Source organism: Magnolia sinica, chromosome 4 (genome assembly GCF_029962835.1).
Source record: "Magnolia sinica isolate HGM2019 chromosome 4, MsV1, whole genome shotgun sequence".
Lineage (NCBI taxonomy): Eukaryota > Viridiplantae > Streptophyta > Magnoliopsida > Magnoliales > Magnoliaceae > Magnolia > Magnolia sinica.
Window position 1 is genome coordinate 95,077,499 of NC_080576.1, and position 18,082 is coordinate 95,095,580.

General features: G+C 40.1%; 1 protein-coding gene across 4 annotated transcripts in view; it reads left to right on the forward strand.

Annotated features, from left to right (window-relative positions):
- The first annotated feature begins 2,152 nt into the window (after positions 1-2,152).
- The window catches only part of LOC131243414 (epimerase family protein SDR39U1 homolog, chloroplastic), a 110,670-nt gene continuing 94,740 nt past the window's right edge, over positions 2,153-18,082 (forward strand). Inside the window, exons 1-3 of one of the 4 annotated variants that reach the window (XM_058242771.1) lie at positions 2,156-2,499; positions 6,502-6,582; positions 16,192-16,267. In XM_058242771.1, the coding sequence (XP_058098754.1) occupies positions 2,410-2,499; positions 6,502-6,582; positions 16,192-16,267 (247 nt within the window). In that variant the 5' untranslated portion in view covers positions 2,156-2,409. Of the gene's footprint in view, positions 2,500-6,501; positions 6,583-16,191; positions 16,268-18,082 lie in introns of all 4 variants that reach the window. The other 3 variants (XM_058242770.1, XM_058242773.1, XM_058242772.1) reach the window with 3 other exon arrangements.

Below are 18,082 nucleotides of genomic sequence, written 5' to 3' on the forward strand. Positions count from 1 at the left end.
CGTCTAGACCGAGTGGGTGCATGAGCGCCGAGGGCCAATTACCAGAAGGTCGCGCTTTTCCACTATGTCGTGATCGGTTTGGAAAGGGGTGCGACCTTACCCGCCCGAGAGGAGGGGGTAAAGCTAGGCTGAGTCTGACCAGCTTGAGGAATGGGTCCGCTATCGACGGGCCAAGCCCAATATTGGCAGGCAGATAGTGAGGTCTCTTCCACTCACCTTATTGCGCGCGATGGGGCGGCAATCTGGTTGGAGTGTACTAGACCCCGGTTATATTCTAGAGTTGAACTGTATTGATATGTGGACTCAGATGAGGATTTGTATGCTTGAGTTGCATCTTGCATTGCATGGCCTTGGTATAACCGACATCATTCATGCCTTGCATCGCATAGCCTTGGTACGGTTAATGGTATTCATGGATTCATCAGCATATTCCGCATTACTATGATACTGCATAATTGTATTACTACCTTGCGCACACACTTTCACCACCCTCTAAGTTTTCCATAAGCTTATGCACGACTGTTGCGTGCAGGTGACGTTGGATCGCAGCAGCGCTGAGGCTAGAGCACGTGATAGATCATTTTGGAGCTTTTGTCTATCATCATTGTATTTTCCTTTACGCACACTGTACTTATAATTTTTTGATTACAGTGGAAATGTGATGGAGTTTTTGGTTGTTGTTCGTGGGTTATGCCTTTAGTTATGCTTATTACGAATTAAACTGATGTGGAAAATCCTCCTCGTAGCATCTTAGGATCGGAACCTAGCGAATGGGCGTCGGGAGCCGAGAATGGAGTACTACGGAGGCTATTGGCGCTAGATTCGGCGATCGAGAATTTTGTGAGCCGGGTCTTCGAGTTTGGGGCGTGATAGATGGCATTAAAACATATGGTATATATTGTGTTGAGATTTGTGATTTTGTGAAAAAAATATTTTAAAATTTTAGGATTTTGCTTCCAAAATGATTTTGGGGAATTTCAAATGGAAAAGTGCGGTGTGTGCTTTTGTCCCACATCGGAAATGATAAGAGAAGATTTGAAGTTTATATGTGGATGTGTGTATGATATTCTTACTTAGAGCTTTGGAGATTGTGACGCCTGGGTTGCGTGTTCTAATGCGTAGCACTGTACACTAGAACACACGTATGTGGGCAGTGTGGCACTAGTTGGCACATTTCGCACATGTCGCAGAGTAGTTGCTCCCTCCCGAACCGTTGCGAGACGGTGCGATCGTGGTGCAAGCGGTCTAGTAGGAACCTAGGCGCGATGGATCTAAACTGAGTTAGGGCTTTATAGGTGACAGAGAACGGTCGGATTTTTAATCCGAAACGGTTGATCGTTTCTGAAAACGGTTAGTTGCCTTGAAAGCCACAACGATCAGAAAACAGATGACCCTTGCTGATCCAAGGGTCAGAACTTTCGATCCGATGACCAGAAACGGCTAAAATTAATGATCAACGGTCGGGAATGTTTTTCAAACGTCCTGAACCATTGATGACCACTAAGCAACGGTCCATTCCCTGGTGCCTATATAAACTAATGATACGTGAAAAGTACTACTCACTGGCATCCATGAACTGGAGCTCATTCTTTATTGCTGAGCAACCATATGATGCGATGATCCTAGCCATTCCATAAATGGGAGGGAAATTGATTCTATCTTTATACGATGAGAGGTCTTGTAAGTGATCCAGACTGTCCATCATGAGCAAAAAATCACTTGCTCGCCTGACCCTATGCATATTTATTATAGTCCTTCACGCATGGCCAACCTTCCAAAAGTTAGCGTCTGACGTGTCATGTATCAGCATGCTTAGATGAACATGGACAGTTTTTAAAATTTTATTCTCAAGCGTCCATCTTGGGCCAAAATCAAAAGGTTAAGATTGCCTTATTCAGGATATGTTTGAGGGATAATCCATCCAGCGCGCAACACAACAGACAAACGGTCTGGATTATCGAATCATGAACTCCATTTGTCAAGATCGAGAATCGTGTACACTATGAAAATATGCAGGTGTCATGTAAGTTATATTCAGTTGAATGTGGACCGTTGCTATATTATTTTTGTTCTCAATCAGCTATCAGTAGGCCATAAAAAGAAAAGGTACGTACCATCGTATCGACAGATTCTTTGAGCCGCAAACCATCCATAGTGGGGCACAAGAGACCAACGGTCTGGATTACCGGATCATAGCCCCATCTCATCAGACAGTTATTCCGCTTGCGTGGGAGGAAACGGGTGATAGATATCGCATTTCCGTTGGTGTGGCTCCCGACCAAACACGACGCACCGCATTTTAAACACTTCGGATCAGTTCCTGCTCTGCTCTCACAAGCAACGAATAGAGAAGGAAGGAGAGCGCGCGCTTCTGTCAGCCGTCCATCATCATCATCATCACCACCACCTATGGAGCTCTTGCGGGCCACATCAACTATCTCTTGGACTGCCAACCTCGCATCCCCATTTCTCCACATCATTCCCCAACCACCCACGCCCGTCAGTTCCAACTCTTCCCTCTCTTGCATTGTTCTTCTTGGCTGCTTTTGGATGCACAAGTGAATTGAATTGCAAACTTTTCATATTTTAAAATTAGGGATGTTTAATGAGGAAGTGGCCCTCAAATTGTGGTTAAGTATCTTTCAAGTCCAACTTGTAAGTGTTCTAATTGCAATTTGGAGCCCAGAAACTCTCAGTATGAATGCTAAGGAAGGAAATTGCAATTTGGGAGGGCTGTTCTAGTGTGAATTCTTCGCACCTTATTATGTCGCGGATTCCTGTGGTGTGGCCCACCTATGATGAACGAAGACCGTTGGATAGGATGAGTCGACTGTAGATTGCAGGTGATGAGAAAATAACCATGGTTGGAAAATTAAAGCCATGTAGTTAGGGACATGCAAAATGTGTTGTAAGAGTCTTAGCATCCATTTTGCTGGCCCATATTTGGATGGGCTTGATCATCCAATCTCAGTGATAATGGGTCACTGTGATCATTGGTGGGTCCACTTGGTCCGATTTAAGTTTGCGCTAGGTATGAAGAAATTGTATTGGATCACAGTTCTGCCTGTTGAAATGTACCTCGAAGGATGGTGAATTATCCTCCATGCCCATATTGGCCAATGTGTCACATGTGTAGAGCACTTGATCTATCTAAAAGGTTGGCCCTACCTTGAAGATCGCTTGATGCAAAAAATTGGCCGATAAAAAATGTGCTGTCAATTGTGGATTGAAAGAAGACATGCATTGGGTCATTAATGTTCGTGAGGGTCATTAGGTCACGTTTTAATTCATGCATCACACTAAAGTCAGTTGGACAAAAGGAGAATTGAGTGCACATTTATTTGATGCTCTATCCATTCCAAGGGATATATGTTGGTATGTGAACAGCGCGGTAGATGGATTGAGATCGAGTCGCGAGATGTGACATTTTTTGGAAGGCAAATATCATAGAAGAAAGAATCCTATGATAAAAGTGGAACTATTTGAGATGTCAGGAGCAGCTCTGGACAGTGGGATATTAGTTCCAAATGATAATTATCAGATCATTCCCATGATCCATGAAGGCAATGGGAGTGCATCGGCTAGTGTTCTTGAGTTGCTACAATGTTCGCGAGGCAGAATTTATAGAAAATACTTTGTAACAAAAGTTTTGAGGTATTCATGCATCGCAATAGATGGGGATGAACCTAGCTCCTATCAAGACACACTTGTATCCCTAATCTCTTAGACCCGTTTAGAAATTGGGTCAGGTTTGGGTCTGCATTTTGGACCTGGTTTAAAAACCAAGTCTAGCTAGGTTCGAGTTGGGTCTACCTTCTTGGACTTGGTTAAAATTGGGTGGTTTGGGCTAAGTTAGGTGTAGTTAATTTTAGTAGTAATATTATATGTATTATATATTATTATTATTATTATTATTCTAGCATTGCAATGAGGTCTGCTAAGCCACACACATGTAAGAGAGCTCATTCACCCTGTGCATGTGAGTGGCACATGTGTGTGATCTAATCCATCTATTTAGGTAGGTCTGGCCGTGTAAGTGCCCTTATTTGACCTGACTTGATACCAAATTCCAAAGGCCCGATGGGGCTTGAACCCTATTAGTTCTATGTCTGGCTCCTAAAAAATGTGACCCAGACCTGCAAGGACTTGGACCCAGTATTATTTGAATCCAATCAGCCTGGCTTTGGATCCTCCAAGACCTGACCCCTTGATAGCTCTATGGATAGCTTTAGATGACTGAGAATGAGGTTTTTGGGAGCTGAATGATGTCCATAGTGAGTCCAAGTTACTGTGTTAAGTCAATGCTTGATGCATTTTAGACATGGCCATTCTCTCCTAATGATGTCATGGTATATATGGATCCAAATTAGGAATTACTGAGATGAACCCGATACTTGCTGCCTTTTATATAGAACCTGCAAATTGTAGATCCGTTGTATGCCTAGTAATGTCTACTTCGCAACGTGGATGGACAAGCACATACTTAACTTCCTGGATCAATTACCTACGAATGCCTAATTTGATCTAAAAATGCATTGTGCGAGCAACTAGTTCCTTAGGGGCGCGTTTGATTTTTCAGGGCCTGTGTAAATACCCTTGAAATGGGTAATTATTACCATTTCACTCGTTTGAAAATCCATCGTACTTGCTACATTGGAAACCGGTTCAAAAGAGCTCTTTTATATTTGTGGACCCCAAGGTGATGTATATAATATATCCACTCCGTCCAGCCGTTTTAACACAATATTTTAAGGCATGAGTCGAAAAATGAGGCACATCGAACACTCAAATGGCCCACACCACAAGAAACAGTGGCCCTAAGAGGTTTTTAATGGTAAGTATTCGATTCCCTTTTTCCCGTGGCATGGTCCACTTGAGCTTTGGATATGCCTCATTTTCTGGCTCATGCCATTAATGCATTAGGCATATTAGATGAACGGTGTGGATAAGCGATATACATCACGGTGGGACCCACAAATATGATGTGGTGTTCTCGATTTTTGAGTCAAAAAAGCATGTGGTCAAATCAAACGTTGGAAAGAGTGAGCTAAATGCAGGGGAAATAATCATTAGATATTTACGCGGTATTTTCCGGTGAATTGAAAAATCAAACATGCCCTAGGTGACCCTTGTGCCCTTATGTACCTATCTTTATGTGTAGGATGATGAGGTTTTGTGTTGCCACTTTGGCATACAATATAAAGGTCATAATTAGTTCGGTTAGGGATGTATTGCTCGAAAGAGCAGCTTAGTTGATTTTGAGTTGTGTAGTTGCATCGCAAGATCCCTTCACAGCGATATCAGGTTTTAGGACCATTATTGCACACTTTGAGACTTATCTGCCGCATCATCATCATTTTTTTTTTCTTCTGAAAAAATTCATTTCTAAACTATTTTGTGTAAATAATATACTTCCGAAAACTTCGAAAAACGTTTACAAAAGTAGATAGTTTTGAACTTGATAATAGGATAAGTATGTGTGTACACCAATAGACTCAAGATCGAGGTCCGTTTCATTCAGATGTGGTCATATGGATCTAGGGAAGGCCTTGGAGAGCTTAGGAGACTGTGCGCAAGTGTGGTGGTCGTTTGGAATGTAGGTAACTATGTGCATAAACACTAGAATCCCTACTCATCCCACTTACCTAATCTTTGCTCATTTAACATAATGTCAATCAATCTAATCAAAGTAGGAATGAGAAAGTTTTTCCCACCATGGGATTGAGTGAGACTGGGGGAGAATGTTGCATGGGGCAACCCCAAGTGAAGCCCACATGTTTTATTTTCCCATCCCACATGTAGAGGGTAACTCTGCTAGTGGGAGTTTTTCACTTTCATTGTCAGTCCTAACCATGGATGAAGGAGGAGCTTGAGTTAGGCTAGCAGCCTGGCATTGGTAGCCGCTGTCAAACTTTGGTCACATTCTTTTATCATGAATCCTAATAATCTAACATTTCCCCATGTAGTTGTGATAAAGCTTTGATGATGATGATGACGTGTAGGGGGAGAGCCGATTAGGTAGTGGAATTGCCCGTCCTTCTGTCCTATTCCTCACCCCCACTTTCTCTCTCTCTCTCTCTCTCTCTCTCTCTCTCTCTCTCTCTCTATCAAGCCCTCACTATTTTAAAAATGAAGAAAAAGGAAAAGAAAGAAGAGAAGAGAAAGGAAGAGGAAGAAGATGTGTGTCTTGCCTGCATTGAGGGTGCATTCATTGGCAAATCGTCATCACTGTTGGATGAGGAAGTGAATAGATCTTCTTGGTTTACTGCTTGATTTGAGTGGACCATTGGTTCCCGTGTTTAGGCTCCCCAATTCAGTATTCTTTTGTAGTTGGGTCGCTTGATCCTAACCGTATGTAAACTTCGACCCAACAATCGGCATGTCTATGAGGTGGATGGTAGCTTATTATCCATTGAGGTGCCTGTGAACATTCCCATTACCATCCAAATGCACCCTATATCTTTCTCTATGATATTGATGATCATTTCTTTCTTGTTGTAGGCATTATATGAGGGTAAGAGATTCAGGGTCTTGTGCCTCGGCAATGACAACAATGGAAACGTCTCTGATAAATCCCCCAAGGTCTTCTGCTAGACTGTGAATCCATTTTGATCTCAACATGAGGAATGTGGTATTTCTACTCATAGGAGTACCCATCCTAGCTTTACTCTCACCACACATGCCAATGTGGTATGTCTTTGTGGTTAGGGTCATTCATTAGGTGGGTCCATGTTGTTTTTCATGGCCTGAAAATCAGGTTAGTCGCTTTATAAAGTGGGCCACACGTGCATGTTAAATGGTTAATGCCTTGTCACTCTCTTACCATTGTCCTTCTCTTTATATGTGTAATGACCTAATGAGCAGACTAGCATGAGCCTTGGCACATACATGGTGGGTCCCACTTGATAAATGGCCAGGGTTTATCACACAAGCTTTTTGTTGGCACGTATGGGAGAGGAAGGCTTGGACGACTACTATTGGATTTCTTCGTTACATTGTTCTCTTCTGGGATTTTATAGAGGCACTATATATATATTATATAATGCTATTCATGAGAATATCAACCACGGACTTGTGTGTTCGTTTGCACAAGTGGTGCCGATGGTCCCGTGATTGAAACCTGATATGATAGGCCCCACCGGCATCCAGCAAACATTGCCTATCTTATACTGTGGGATACTCTTCCATATTAGTAACTCATTTATTTTGTGGATTTGAGTGGTTGAGATTGTGGGCTTGATCATTGCAATCCAATTGTTGGATCTACACTAAACTAGCTAGTCATTAAGATCCAATGGTTGGATATGCATTAATAAGGGGTTGGTCAGCTGTCATTGGCATGGAGCAACCTCTACCTGTTATTGGAATTTCATTGCTTATGCACCTTTACATTCTTTATACTTCTATAGAACCATGTTCTTTTATTCTTTTCTAATATCCGTCCTCCTTTTATGTTATTTTTGTTTTCTTTTCTATTAGATGCATTTAGAGCTCAAGTTTTTCATCCTTTTTGGCTTTATGTTTGACATATTGACATATGGTGTGATGGATCCAAGTTGTAAACCACACGAGTGAAGTCCAAATGGGCCACACATGTGACAGATTTTGTTTAGAAGAGAAATCGGTTGGACTATTGGCCCCATAAGTCCAATTGGATAGTGTTGCCAACTCCAATATCAACCAAAGTGCATTATTTAACACTTTTTTAATGAATGTTTATTAAACAAAAGACAACTACAAAAGAGAACAACACAATTGTAATTGCATTAATCCTAGAGATGTTGTCCCCAATATTGCATTATTTGATATTGTTATACACAATTCTTGTTGTATAAGATTGTATCTTTGAGGAGATTAGGGTGTATCTCTTTGGATTATATTGTATCTAATTTTGGTTTATCATATGTAATTAATTTTGATTATAAATAATTGATGTGAGATTGAGGAGGATTATTGAATCCTCTTATTTTCTCTTCTACATCTTCTCTTCTTCATCTTTCTCTCCACAATATCTTCTTCTCATACCATTCCATGTGGTATTAGAGACTTGTATCAAATCCTTTCCTCGTTTTTTCTTCTTCTCAACTGTCTCTTCCCCTTCCATTCCTCCTTTCTTTCCTTTTCTTGGTTATGAGGGTCCACTATCCCTTCCTTAACGCTGATTGCATGAGCCTTTTTTGGCCATTAACCTTTTTTGGAAGTGCACTGGACCATCAAATCTATATTTGTAGCATCAAGTCTGATCAAATCTCACAACCAAACCTCTTCATCCTCGATTGTAGGCCTTGATAGGTCACTTAGGAGCTCCGATAACTCCAACTGAAGTCACCAGTAGGTGGCTTAGTTGGACCACTAGTCTCAGTGGTAGCCACTGAAAAGGGCATCTGCCTTTCTAGCGGCCATTGGAAGTCTTGTTTGGGCCTCCTAGAGGTCATTGAAAAGAGCAACTATCCCCTCAATAGCCACCAGAAGTACTATTGAACCCCCCTCAATAGTCACCAGAAAGGGCATCCACTAGAAGTCCTGTTAAGCCTGACAACCATCGTTTAGAGTTTTCCCGATATTACCGATAATATCCTTGATATTATTTGTATCCTTAGCTCGGCGATACTGAAACATTGGTAGTATTAAAAGTTCCAAATATTATCGGTATATCGCTAAGTATCGTCAATGTATTGATATTGCCAATGTATTGCCAATATTTTCAACTGTATAAATTTCACGTGTCACCTGTACGGCCAATGCATCGCCAATAAGTTTGACTGTGTTAGTTCTAGATTCGCTTGTATCGCCAATGTATTGGCAATATTTCGATAATATCACCAATGTATTGATATTGGAAAAAATTTATATGTCAATTTTTTTTATGGATGCATGGTTGTATAATGAAATGCATGTTTGTATATGTGTATATGTATGCATGCATACGCATGGATGGATGTAGGTATGCATGCATGGATGGATGGATGGTTGGTTGGTTAGATGTGTGTGTGTGTGTGTGTGTGTGTGTGTGTGTGTTAGTTTGTATGTGTATGCGCACAAGCATGGATGGATCATGCATGTGTGTTTGAATGCATGTATGTGCATGCACAGATGGATGGATCCATCATTTCCCCATGTTTCCCCAATGTTTCCCTAAGGGGTGTTTATTTTTCAATTCTCATTTACATGCAAATGTAAATGGGTAATGATTAATTACTAATGTAATTCCCGCACATTTTTCTATGCTGATAATGACCATTTGCTTTTTTAACACTAAAATCGAGGGTGCAAATTTCATGTGGGGCCCATTGTGATACATGTGGCTTATCCATGACATACATTCATTTTGCAGGGTTATTTTAGGGCATTAAATCCAAAATTGGGGTAGATCCAAAGCTCAAGTTGACCACACCACACGAAAACAGTGGGCTGAATGCCTACCATTAAAAACCTTTTAAGACCACGATTGCCTATGGTGTGGGCCACTTGAGATTTGGATCTGTCTCATTCATGTCCTAAAATGTTCAGGTAAAACAGATGGATGGTGTGGATATGTCACATACGTCATGGCGGACCCCACATATTTAAATCAACCTTTTCTAGACCAAGTTTCAAGGTGGAAATACCCCCTAGAAATCAAATGGACTTAAATAACAATAATGAGCTATTTGCAACTATTTACTGGTATTTATCGAGGAATTGTAAAATCAAACACCCCCTAAGTCAACGATACATGCTTTTAGGCCCCATTAAAGTGAAACTTATTATTTGATTCTTAAATATACAAGTATGTGTCTTTTTCACCATTATTTAATTCTTAAATATGCAAATGTGTATTTTAGCATCTCTTGAAGTATCGTTGAAAAATTCCACTATTTTCCCCATGTTTCTCTAATGTTTCCGTGAGTCAGCGTTATATGCTTTTAGATCCCCATCAAAGAGAAACTTATTATGTATGCGTTTTTTGCAATTATTTGATTCCTAAATATGCACATATGTGTGTTTTAGCATCTCCTGAAGTTTCATTGAGAAATTCCATCATTCTTCGTGTTTTTTCAATGTTTCTCTTAGTCAGTGATACATTTCCGATTATTAGCGATAATATCGACGATCTCTAATGTTTCCCAAGTCAGTGTTATATGCTTTTAGACCCCGATTAAAGAGAAACTTATTATGTATGTGTCTTTTTTGCAATTATTTGATTCCTAAATATGCATATATGTGTATTTTAGAATCTCCTGAAGTTTCATTGAGAAATTCACCATTTCCTCGTGTTTCCCTAGTGGTTATCTCAGTTAGCGATACATTTCCGGGTATCATCGATAATATCGATGATATTAATACGTGTTTCCGTATCCCCAACCAACAATACATGTATCGATATACATTTATCAATATCGATACTACGAACATTGCTCCAAACGATCACCGAGAGGGCCTTTCGTCCTTCTAGAATCCTTTCCTGATACCTCCAGCCATGTTTGAAGCTCCAACCATGGCCATCAGCATCACCAAACAAGGTCTCCAAGACTCCAACCCTATTGTGAGATTTGGGTATCTTCTCCGCCCCTTGTCAAGTTCCGATTCTCTTTTGTAGGGGTCATTATTTTGTTTATTTCTTAGGATGGGGGATCTTTTGGGTAAAATGATTTCAACAACTTAGACTGATAACCCTAGGCTCTAAATTACAACTATCAAACAAGATGGAACGAACTACTTAGAGAGTGTCCAATATAATGTTCATAGGGGTCCGAAAGAAGTTAGGGTACATTCTTGGGACCAAGAAAAGTCATAAATTTGAAAATTCGACTTATGATGATTTGCAAAAATGAGAATTGACTTGTTATAACTTGTCTTTTGAATTCTATGCAATCCTACGTCAATATTAGGGTTGTTGTTTCTTCAGATGGTCAAAGAAATTTTGGATATGGTCACTAGAATTTAATTCCAAGAGGAAAATTTAGGCCCATTTATACCACTTCACACCAAAATTAATAATCTTTAAAAAAGTAGTGTCGACTTTTTGTGGGGCCACCATGACATGTGCATGAAATCCGCTTTGTCGATCAGGTATGCCGCCTTAAGCTCACCCTGGAACCCAAAAATCATCCCTATCAAACATTCAGGTGGGCCACACTTGAGGGAATAGTGAAGATCATGCTTGAAACCTCTATATTCACTTGGTGTGGCCCACGAATTTTGTAATGCATGATTTTGGTGGCCCTTCATCATGGTGAGGTGCATTTGATGAATGGATTGGATGGCGAATAGCTGAATACACAACAGGTGGGCCCCACAAAATAGTTTGGAAGATTTTATTGATTGGGCATCTCCTCTCAATTTTTCCTTGTGATATGCCCACTTGAGTTTTCGATCAGGATGATTTTTTATTTCTTCTCATTGCCTAATATCAAAGGACACACCTCATAGATGAGGTGGATCCAATGCACACATCACGTGGCCACATAGAGGTTGACACTACCATAAATTTTGTGTGTGTGTTCCCACCTTCATGTCGATGTTAGCAATGTCCCAAACCTTTTAAATGGCACACGGGGCGACCTATTTCAATCTGAACCGTTCATTCATTCATACAAACTAGGAGAAAGCCATGTTTCAAAAATCATGCCAATCGGGTGATCCTAAGCTTCCGATCAATTGAATGAAAATGGGCAATCAAGATTTATTGGAGAAACAAAGTAGGTCCAATCATCATCTTAGAACATCTATAGATAGATCCCACTTTATATTTCTTATGATTCTAAAGTAACACTTTGATTTCATGATTCTAACCATGTGATTTATGGCTCGTAAACAACGGACATTTGTAACAAATTAGCCCTATTCAAAGGGTTAGGATCATCCGATTAGGGTGATTCTTGTACCCTGGCTAGCTCCTAGTTGTATGAATGAATGAATGAATGGTTCATATCGATGATAGGTCACCCCGTGTGCTGTTAAAAGGTCTGGGAACGTTGCTAACATCCCCATGAAGGTGGGGATGTTACATACATACATAATACATACATGTATGCATATATAGACACACACACATGGGAAATGCTTCCATGGTAATGTTACCACCATAATTACGATGGTAATTTTTGAAATAGATCTCGTGTGATGCATGTGGGACATCCACTTCGACCATTGTGCATGTCTTGGCTCGTTTGGTGGTGGGCCAAATAATCAGGCTGAATGGAAACTTAGGTGGGCGACACGAGTAGTGGTGGTATTGGGCTATTGCGGCGCCCACATAATTCGTGCATAAAAGCTGTCTTCTGCATTGGTTCACTCTTTGATGTTAGACCATGAGGCCAAAATTCAGCTTGAACAGAAACTCAGGTGGGCCACACCATAGGGGTTAGTTATGACTTATGAGGGGACGACCAACCACGAAAGCTTCCTGAGAGGTCTATGGGGCCCATCGGGTTGTGTATATGTCATCTAAGTCATTCATCAGTCATGCCCCCCAAGATGAAGACACAAGGTGATTCCAAGAATCATGGGCGACACCACATGAATTTAGAAGTTTTAGACATGATTTGACATTGTTTCTTATGGTGTTGCCCACCTGACTCTTGGTTGAACCTGACTTTTGGGCTTTATTGTGAACAGGAGGGAGCCAACATGATTGATAGAGTCAATTGGATCAACACATCACGTGGGCCCCACGATACCTTGTGCAACCATAAGTTGTGGTGGTACTAGTACCATGTGATCGCACCCCTGTGTGTGTGTGAGGCGTGCTCAAATGGTACCGGTATCACCACAACTTATGGTGGTACCAGGCTATCATGGGGCCCATGCGATGTGTGCATCAAATCCACCCCATCCATCTTGTCTGCCCTTCAATGTTAAGCCGTCAAATAAAAATAGCCCGATTGGAAGCTCAAGTGCATCATACCACAAGGAACAGTTGGAACAGGGTTTCCACCCATTGAAATCTTTCAGATTTTTGTGAGGCCCAGCGTGGTGTGTACGGGTGGCAATGGGTTGGTTGCCCAACTTTGTATGGCTAGGGCTTGGGGCCCTAAACTTCAACCAATGGTTGGGCTTGGGCCTGAAATCTAGGTCTAGTGTTGGGACTAGGAGTAGGCCAGGCTCGGGCAAATGATGAATGGTCTGTCAGCCTACTCGAACCATCGAGTGTGCCACCATTATACAAAAAGATGGTTAAAGACATTCATGAACAGTTCTAGTTCACCATGCGTGTAGTTTAATTATGCTTGTTGGATCTAGGTCATGTTTAAATGATCCAAACTGTTTATATGATGGGAGTCATCATAGATGGAATATGCATAATTATGCTTGTTAAAGAACGGATGGTTAAAGACATTCATGAACAGTTCTAGTTCACCATACGTGTAGTTATAATTATGCTTGTTGGATCTAGGTCATGTTTAAATGATCCAAACTGTTTATATAATGGGAGTCATCATAGATGTAACACCATATGAATTTAGAGGTCTTGGCATGATTTTACCAATGTTTTAAATGATGAATAGTGTGTAGCATAGCATTCACCCCTTTGAAGCGTGAGGTGTAAGCTGCATAGTGCCTAGTTCTAGATTTTTAATCAAGGTTGTGCTTGGTTGCACCAATTCATGATATTCTGCACCAAATTAGATTGATTAATAATGAAATGTAACAAAATTTCATAATATTCGGTGTAACCAAACACAACCTAAAGTGATAGGAAAGGGCAATGATTAAATATAAAGGTAAAGAAAGAGCAACGAAACTGATTTAGTATTGTTACTTATATTTTTTTACTAAAAGCATTGAAAAGATTACTAAATTTTATTGAAAATAGAAATTTGCAACTAATCATTGAAAACATTAGTTGATTTTAATGTTGTAGTGAAAAAAAAATTTATAATGTGAGCTATGTAGCGTAGGCTACATGTGACTCAAGTTATTTTCATTAGCTACATAGCATTAAGGCTAAGCTAAGCTACGTAGCATAAGCTACACTGGATTTTACATGGCTCACTATGGTGTGGCCCACCTGAGTTTTGGATTGGCCTGATTTTGGGTCTACGATGAACATGTGGTCGCACACATGATGATTAAGGTGGATCTGATGCACACATCATGTGTGTCCCACAATAGCCTGGTACTTCCAGAGAGAGAAAGACCTAAATCTGGTACCCTGACCTAGTAGGACCCAACCCGGAAGGACCAGGGCTCCAATCAGCTAGGTATGGGTTTACCATGACCCAACTGAACCTGACCACTTACCAACCTTTTCTGAATATATTATTACAGTTTGTTAGTTATTAGAGGTCAAGACTTGTTGTAAGTAGGGCCAGCACAAGGGCTGAGCTAGGGGCAACCCCTGCCTAGCCCTAGCTTAGGCAATTGCCACCCCTAGTGGTGTGTTTATGCCATCCAATACATGCATCCGACGTGCTTCACCAGGAGGAAGGGACATCTTGAAAATTGAGCCATTTCAAAACTCATGTGGGGCCACACCATCTGAATTTAGAGATTTTGGCATGATTTTATATGGTTCCCTATGGTATGGCCCACCTGAGTTTTGGATAGGCTTGATTTTTGGGGTCTATGGTGAACTTGAGGTAGTGCACATGATGATGAGGGTGGATTTGATGTACATATCACGTGAGTCCCACAATAGCCCAATACCATCGCAAGTTGTGATAGTACTGGTACCATGTGAAAGCACTTTTTGGGTCTATGGTGAACAGTGAACATGAGGCGGTGCACACACGGTCGGGGTGGATCTGATGTGTACACCACATGGGACCCACAATAGCCTGGTACTTCTACAAGTTTGGTAGTACTGGTACCATGTGAGAGCACCTCACACCCACACCCTCATAGGGAGGGAGGGAGGGAGGGGGACACCTAAATATGGTACCCTGACCCAATGTTTTAAATATTGACGATATCGGTCGATATATCCCATGATATATCTTGTATCCCACCTATGCGATACAAAATGCATATGTAGTGTTGAAATATCCCACATGTTCGATCCGGTGAGCATTTTCAATATCTGATCCTTTTTTTTTTTGGTTGAAAAGATGTTAAATCAGTATCAAATGGTTACAAATCCATCGGTTCTTCATGTTTTGCATGAAAAATCATAGAGTTGGAGCTTTGGTTTCGATATCCATTGGTTCTTCATGTTCTCCATGTTTTTTTTTTTCAAAATTTTCCTTCAACCAGCTGTCAATTGAGTCTAATTTTTGAAGTATTTAGGAGGTATTTGATGAAATGATCATCACAAACCCTCTAATTTCAAAATTTGAGTGTAGGTGATCCGATTTGCGGAAAATTCAGAATTTCCCCAATTTCTCCCAATTTGCTTGCAATGTTGTACTCTAAACATGAAATCAAGCATGTATGAGGGCTGATCCACTACTGTCAATTATTGGAAATAATAATTATTTTTAATTAAAAATTAATAATTTTTTTATTAAAATATTATTTTTTTTTTCAAAAATTTCCTTCAACTAGTTGTCAATTAAGACTAATTTTGAAGTATTCAGGAGTGTTTGATGAAATGATCATCACTTACACTCCAAATTACATGCATTCAATTTGAATATAGTTGTATTAGTTCAGTCAGACAACGCATAGCTTAGGACCCTATACAAAGGAAACCTATTATGTACACTTTTTTTTTTTTTTTTTGAGATGTTATAATTTAAAAATGTGTATTAAGGTCTTATTTTTTTTTTTAACAATCTCTGAAGTTTCATTGAAAAATTCAACAATTTCCCCAATGTTTCCGAAAAAGTGTGATAAATTACTCGATACAAATGATATATCCCTTGCGATAACCAATACATGCCTATATCCCAAGGATGCGATACGTAATGCGATACCGATATTTCGAACACTGCCTTGACCTAGTAGGATTCAACCCGGAAGGACTCGGGCCCCGATCAGCTCGGTATGGGTATACCAGGACCTAGTGGAATTTGACCAGTTGACAGCTTTTTTTTTTCCTTACATTATTACTGATCTTGAGTCATTAGAGATCGAGAATTGGCATAAGTGGAAGAATTTGAAACTTTAATTTGGGAGATGTTCAGTTTGTTCAGTTGAGTGCGTGAGTGGGTGTGGGGTGTGAGTGTGTGTGTAAAAAAAAGTTGATTGCAGATTCCTTTCACTTTTGCTGCATTAGGGTAGCTTGATTAGTTGGAGATTTAATTCATGCTATGTTGTTCATTGCAGAAAAATCAGATGGCTATATCAATAACAGGGGCAACAGGTTTTATAGGTAGAAGATTGGTCCAGAGGCTTCTTGCAGGTTACAATCACTTCACAAGTTACAACATAGTGAAAACTGCAAACATTTTTTATGGAATGTTTAATTGATAAGTGATTCAAGCAAGAAAGCAAACATTTTACTTGGTAAGATTTTAAGCTGAAAATATGCGTGCTTATGGTATAGTAGTTCACTACTGCATCCTGGCTCTTGATCACTGGAGTATTTGGTACTAATCAAATGTTGCATCCCACGATTGGTCTGATAAATCAGTCTGGCCAAATTCGTTAGCTCCACAAGTGATCTGTACAGCTACATGTGTTGTCCATACAGCGTGCGTCTCACAAGCCACACGGCCAAGCAGTTGGTCTGTTTGACCAAAATGTGGGTCCCATATGGTCCTACTGATGACGATAGTCAGAAGCAACTTCTTTATGCAGAGAATCTTAGTCTAGTTTTATTAGCAGTTTTTATTTCAAGTCCTAGTTGGTTCTATTTAGTTGATTGCTTGTTCTTTGAGCTTTCTATTTGAGTCTTCTTCTTCTTCTCTTTTATTATTATTATTATTATCATTTTTTAAAAAGAAGGTTTAAGGCTAAAGGTTGCAGAGGCTCATGTAAACACTTGCGCGTTAGAATTATAGAGATATATTTAGTGAATTAAAACTCTCGTTCCTTTGATTCCTGTAACTGGAAATTTCTGAATTGTGATTCTTTAGCGTTGGTGGGATTCCATGTGTTCCTGGGGAGATTTTTCAAAAACAGTTTGCTACTTACATGCAATTTTTCTAGTTCTATTGTTTGTGCATAATTCAGATAGATATATTTCAGTCTGGGGGGTATTCTGCACGCAAGTAGCAGCTTTAGTCATACTGTGCATATTTTCAGATTCTTACTTTAGGCTAATATGTTGCTTTTTCACTTTGGATGTGCCCCATGAATTTTGGTATCGGAGCAAGTTTCAATACTTGGAGCTTGACTTTTGTCAACTATTAGATGTCCATTGATTAAAGAGGTGAGGTCATTGAATTTATGTTTGGAATTTTGTCCTTTTGGAGCTTTTTGGGTCACTATTCAGTGGTCTTTTGCTGCTGAAATTTGATCAGATATCTGAAATTTGATTGGAGTTCAGGAAACCTTCGTTTCGAATAAATTTTAAAAATTTTAGTCGTTTGATCTTCCAATTAAACTAATCTCATCACACCAGTTTGAAATTATTTATAGTTGCTAAATTTCATTCGTCTAATAATTCATCAAAATCTGCACGTCCGCTATCCTATCTTTGGAGTCGTTCATAACCAGTTTCTGCTCCAAATCAGATGGCCTTTATAATATGCATACCTGCCATGCAGAAACTATCATTTCCTAGGCAGTACTCATTGTCTCTTTTTCTCATTCTCTTTTCATAGGTTCAAACCTTCCACCATAAGCTGGTGGTCCATTTTCAGTCCATACGTACTCCATTCAGGCACATAAACTGCCAATTCATATCCGCCCACTTGTTTGCGTTGGTTGCTTTTTTTTTTTTTTTTGAAAATTCCTTTTCCTTTGTGATTGGTTCGGTTCGTAGTTGTTTAGTCTGGTTATTGTTGTACTGATGCCGGCAAGAAGGCGACACACTTAAGAATCTAGACACTCGCAAACTCAGTGAAATGATCTCCTATAATTGGTGGCCTAGATACATCCCCAAAGCCAGCATATGGATATTTTGCGGAATCACCTTGTCGGGAATCACACATGCAGATGGTTCTCACAGACTCGATCCTTGGATGAGCATTAGAATTGGCTTCTGAAGGAACATCCTGATGAGGAAGCAGGCAATGAAGGTTCAGGTGAAGCAGCCACGTGTTCCTACCCC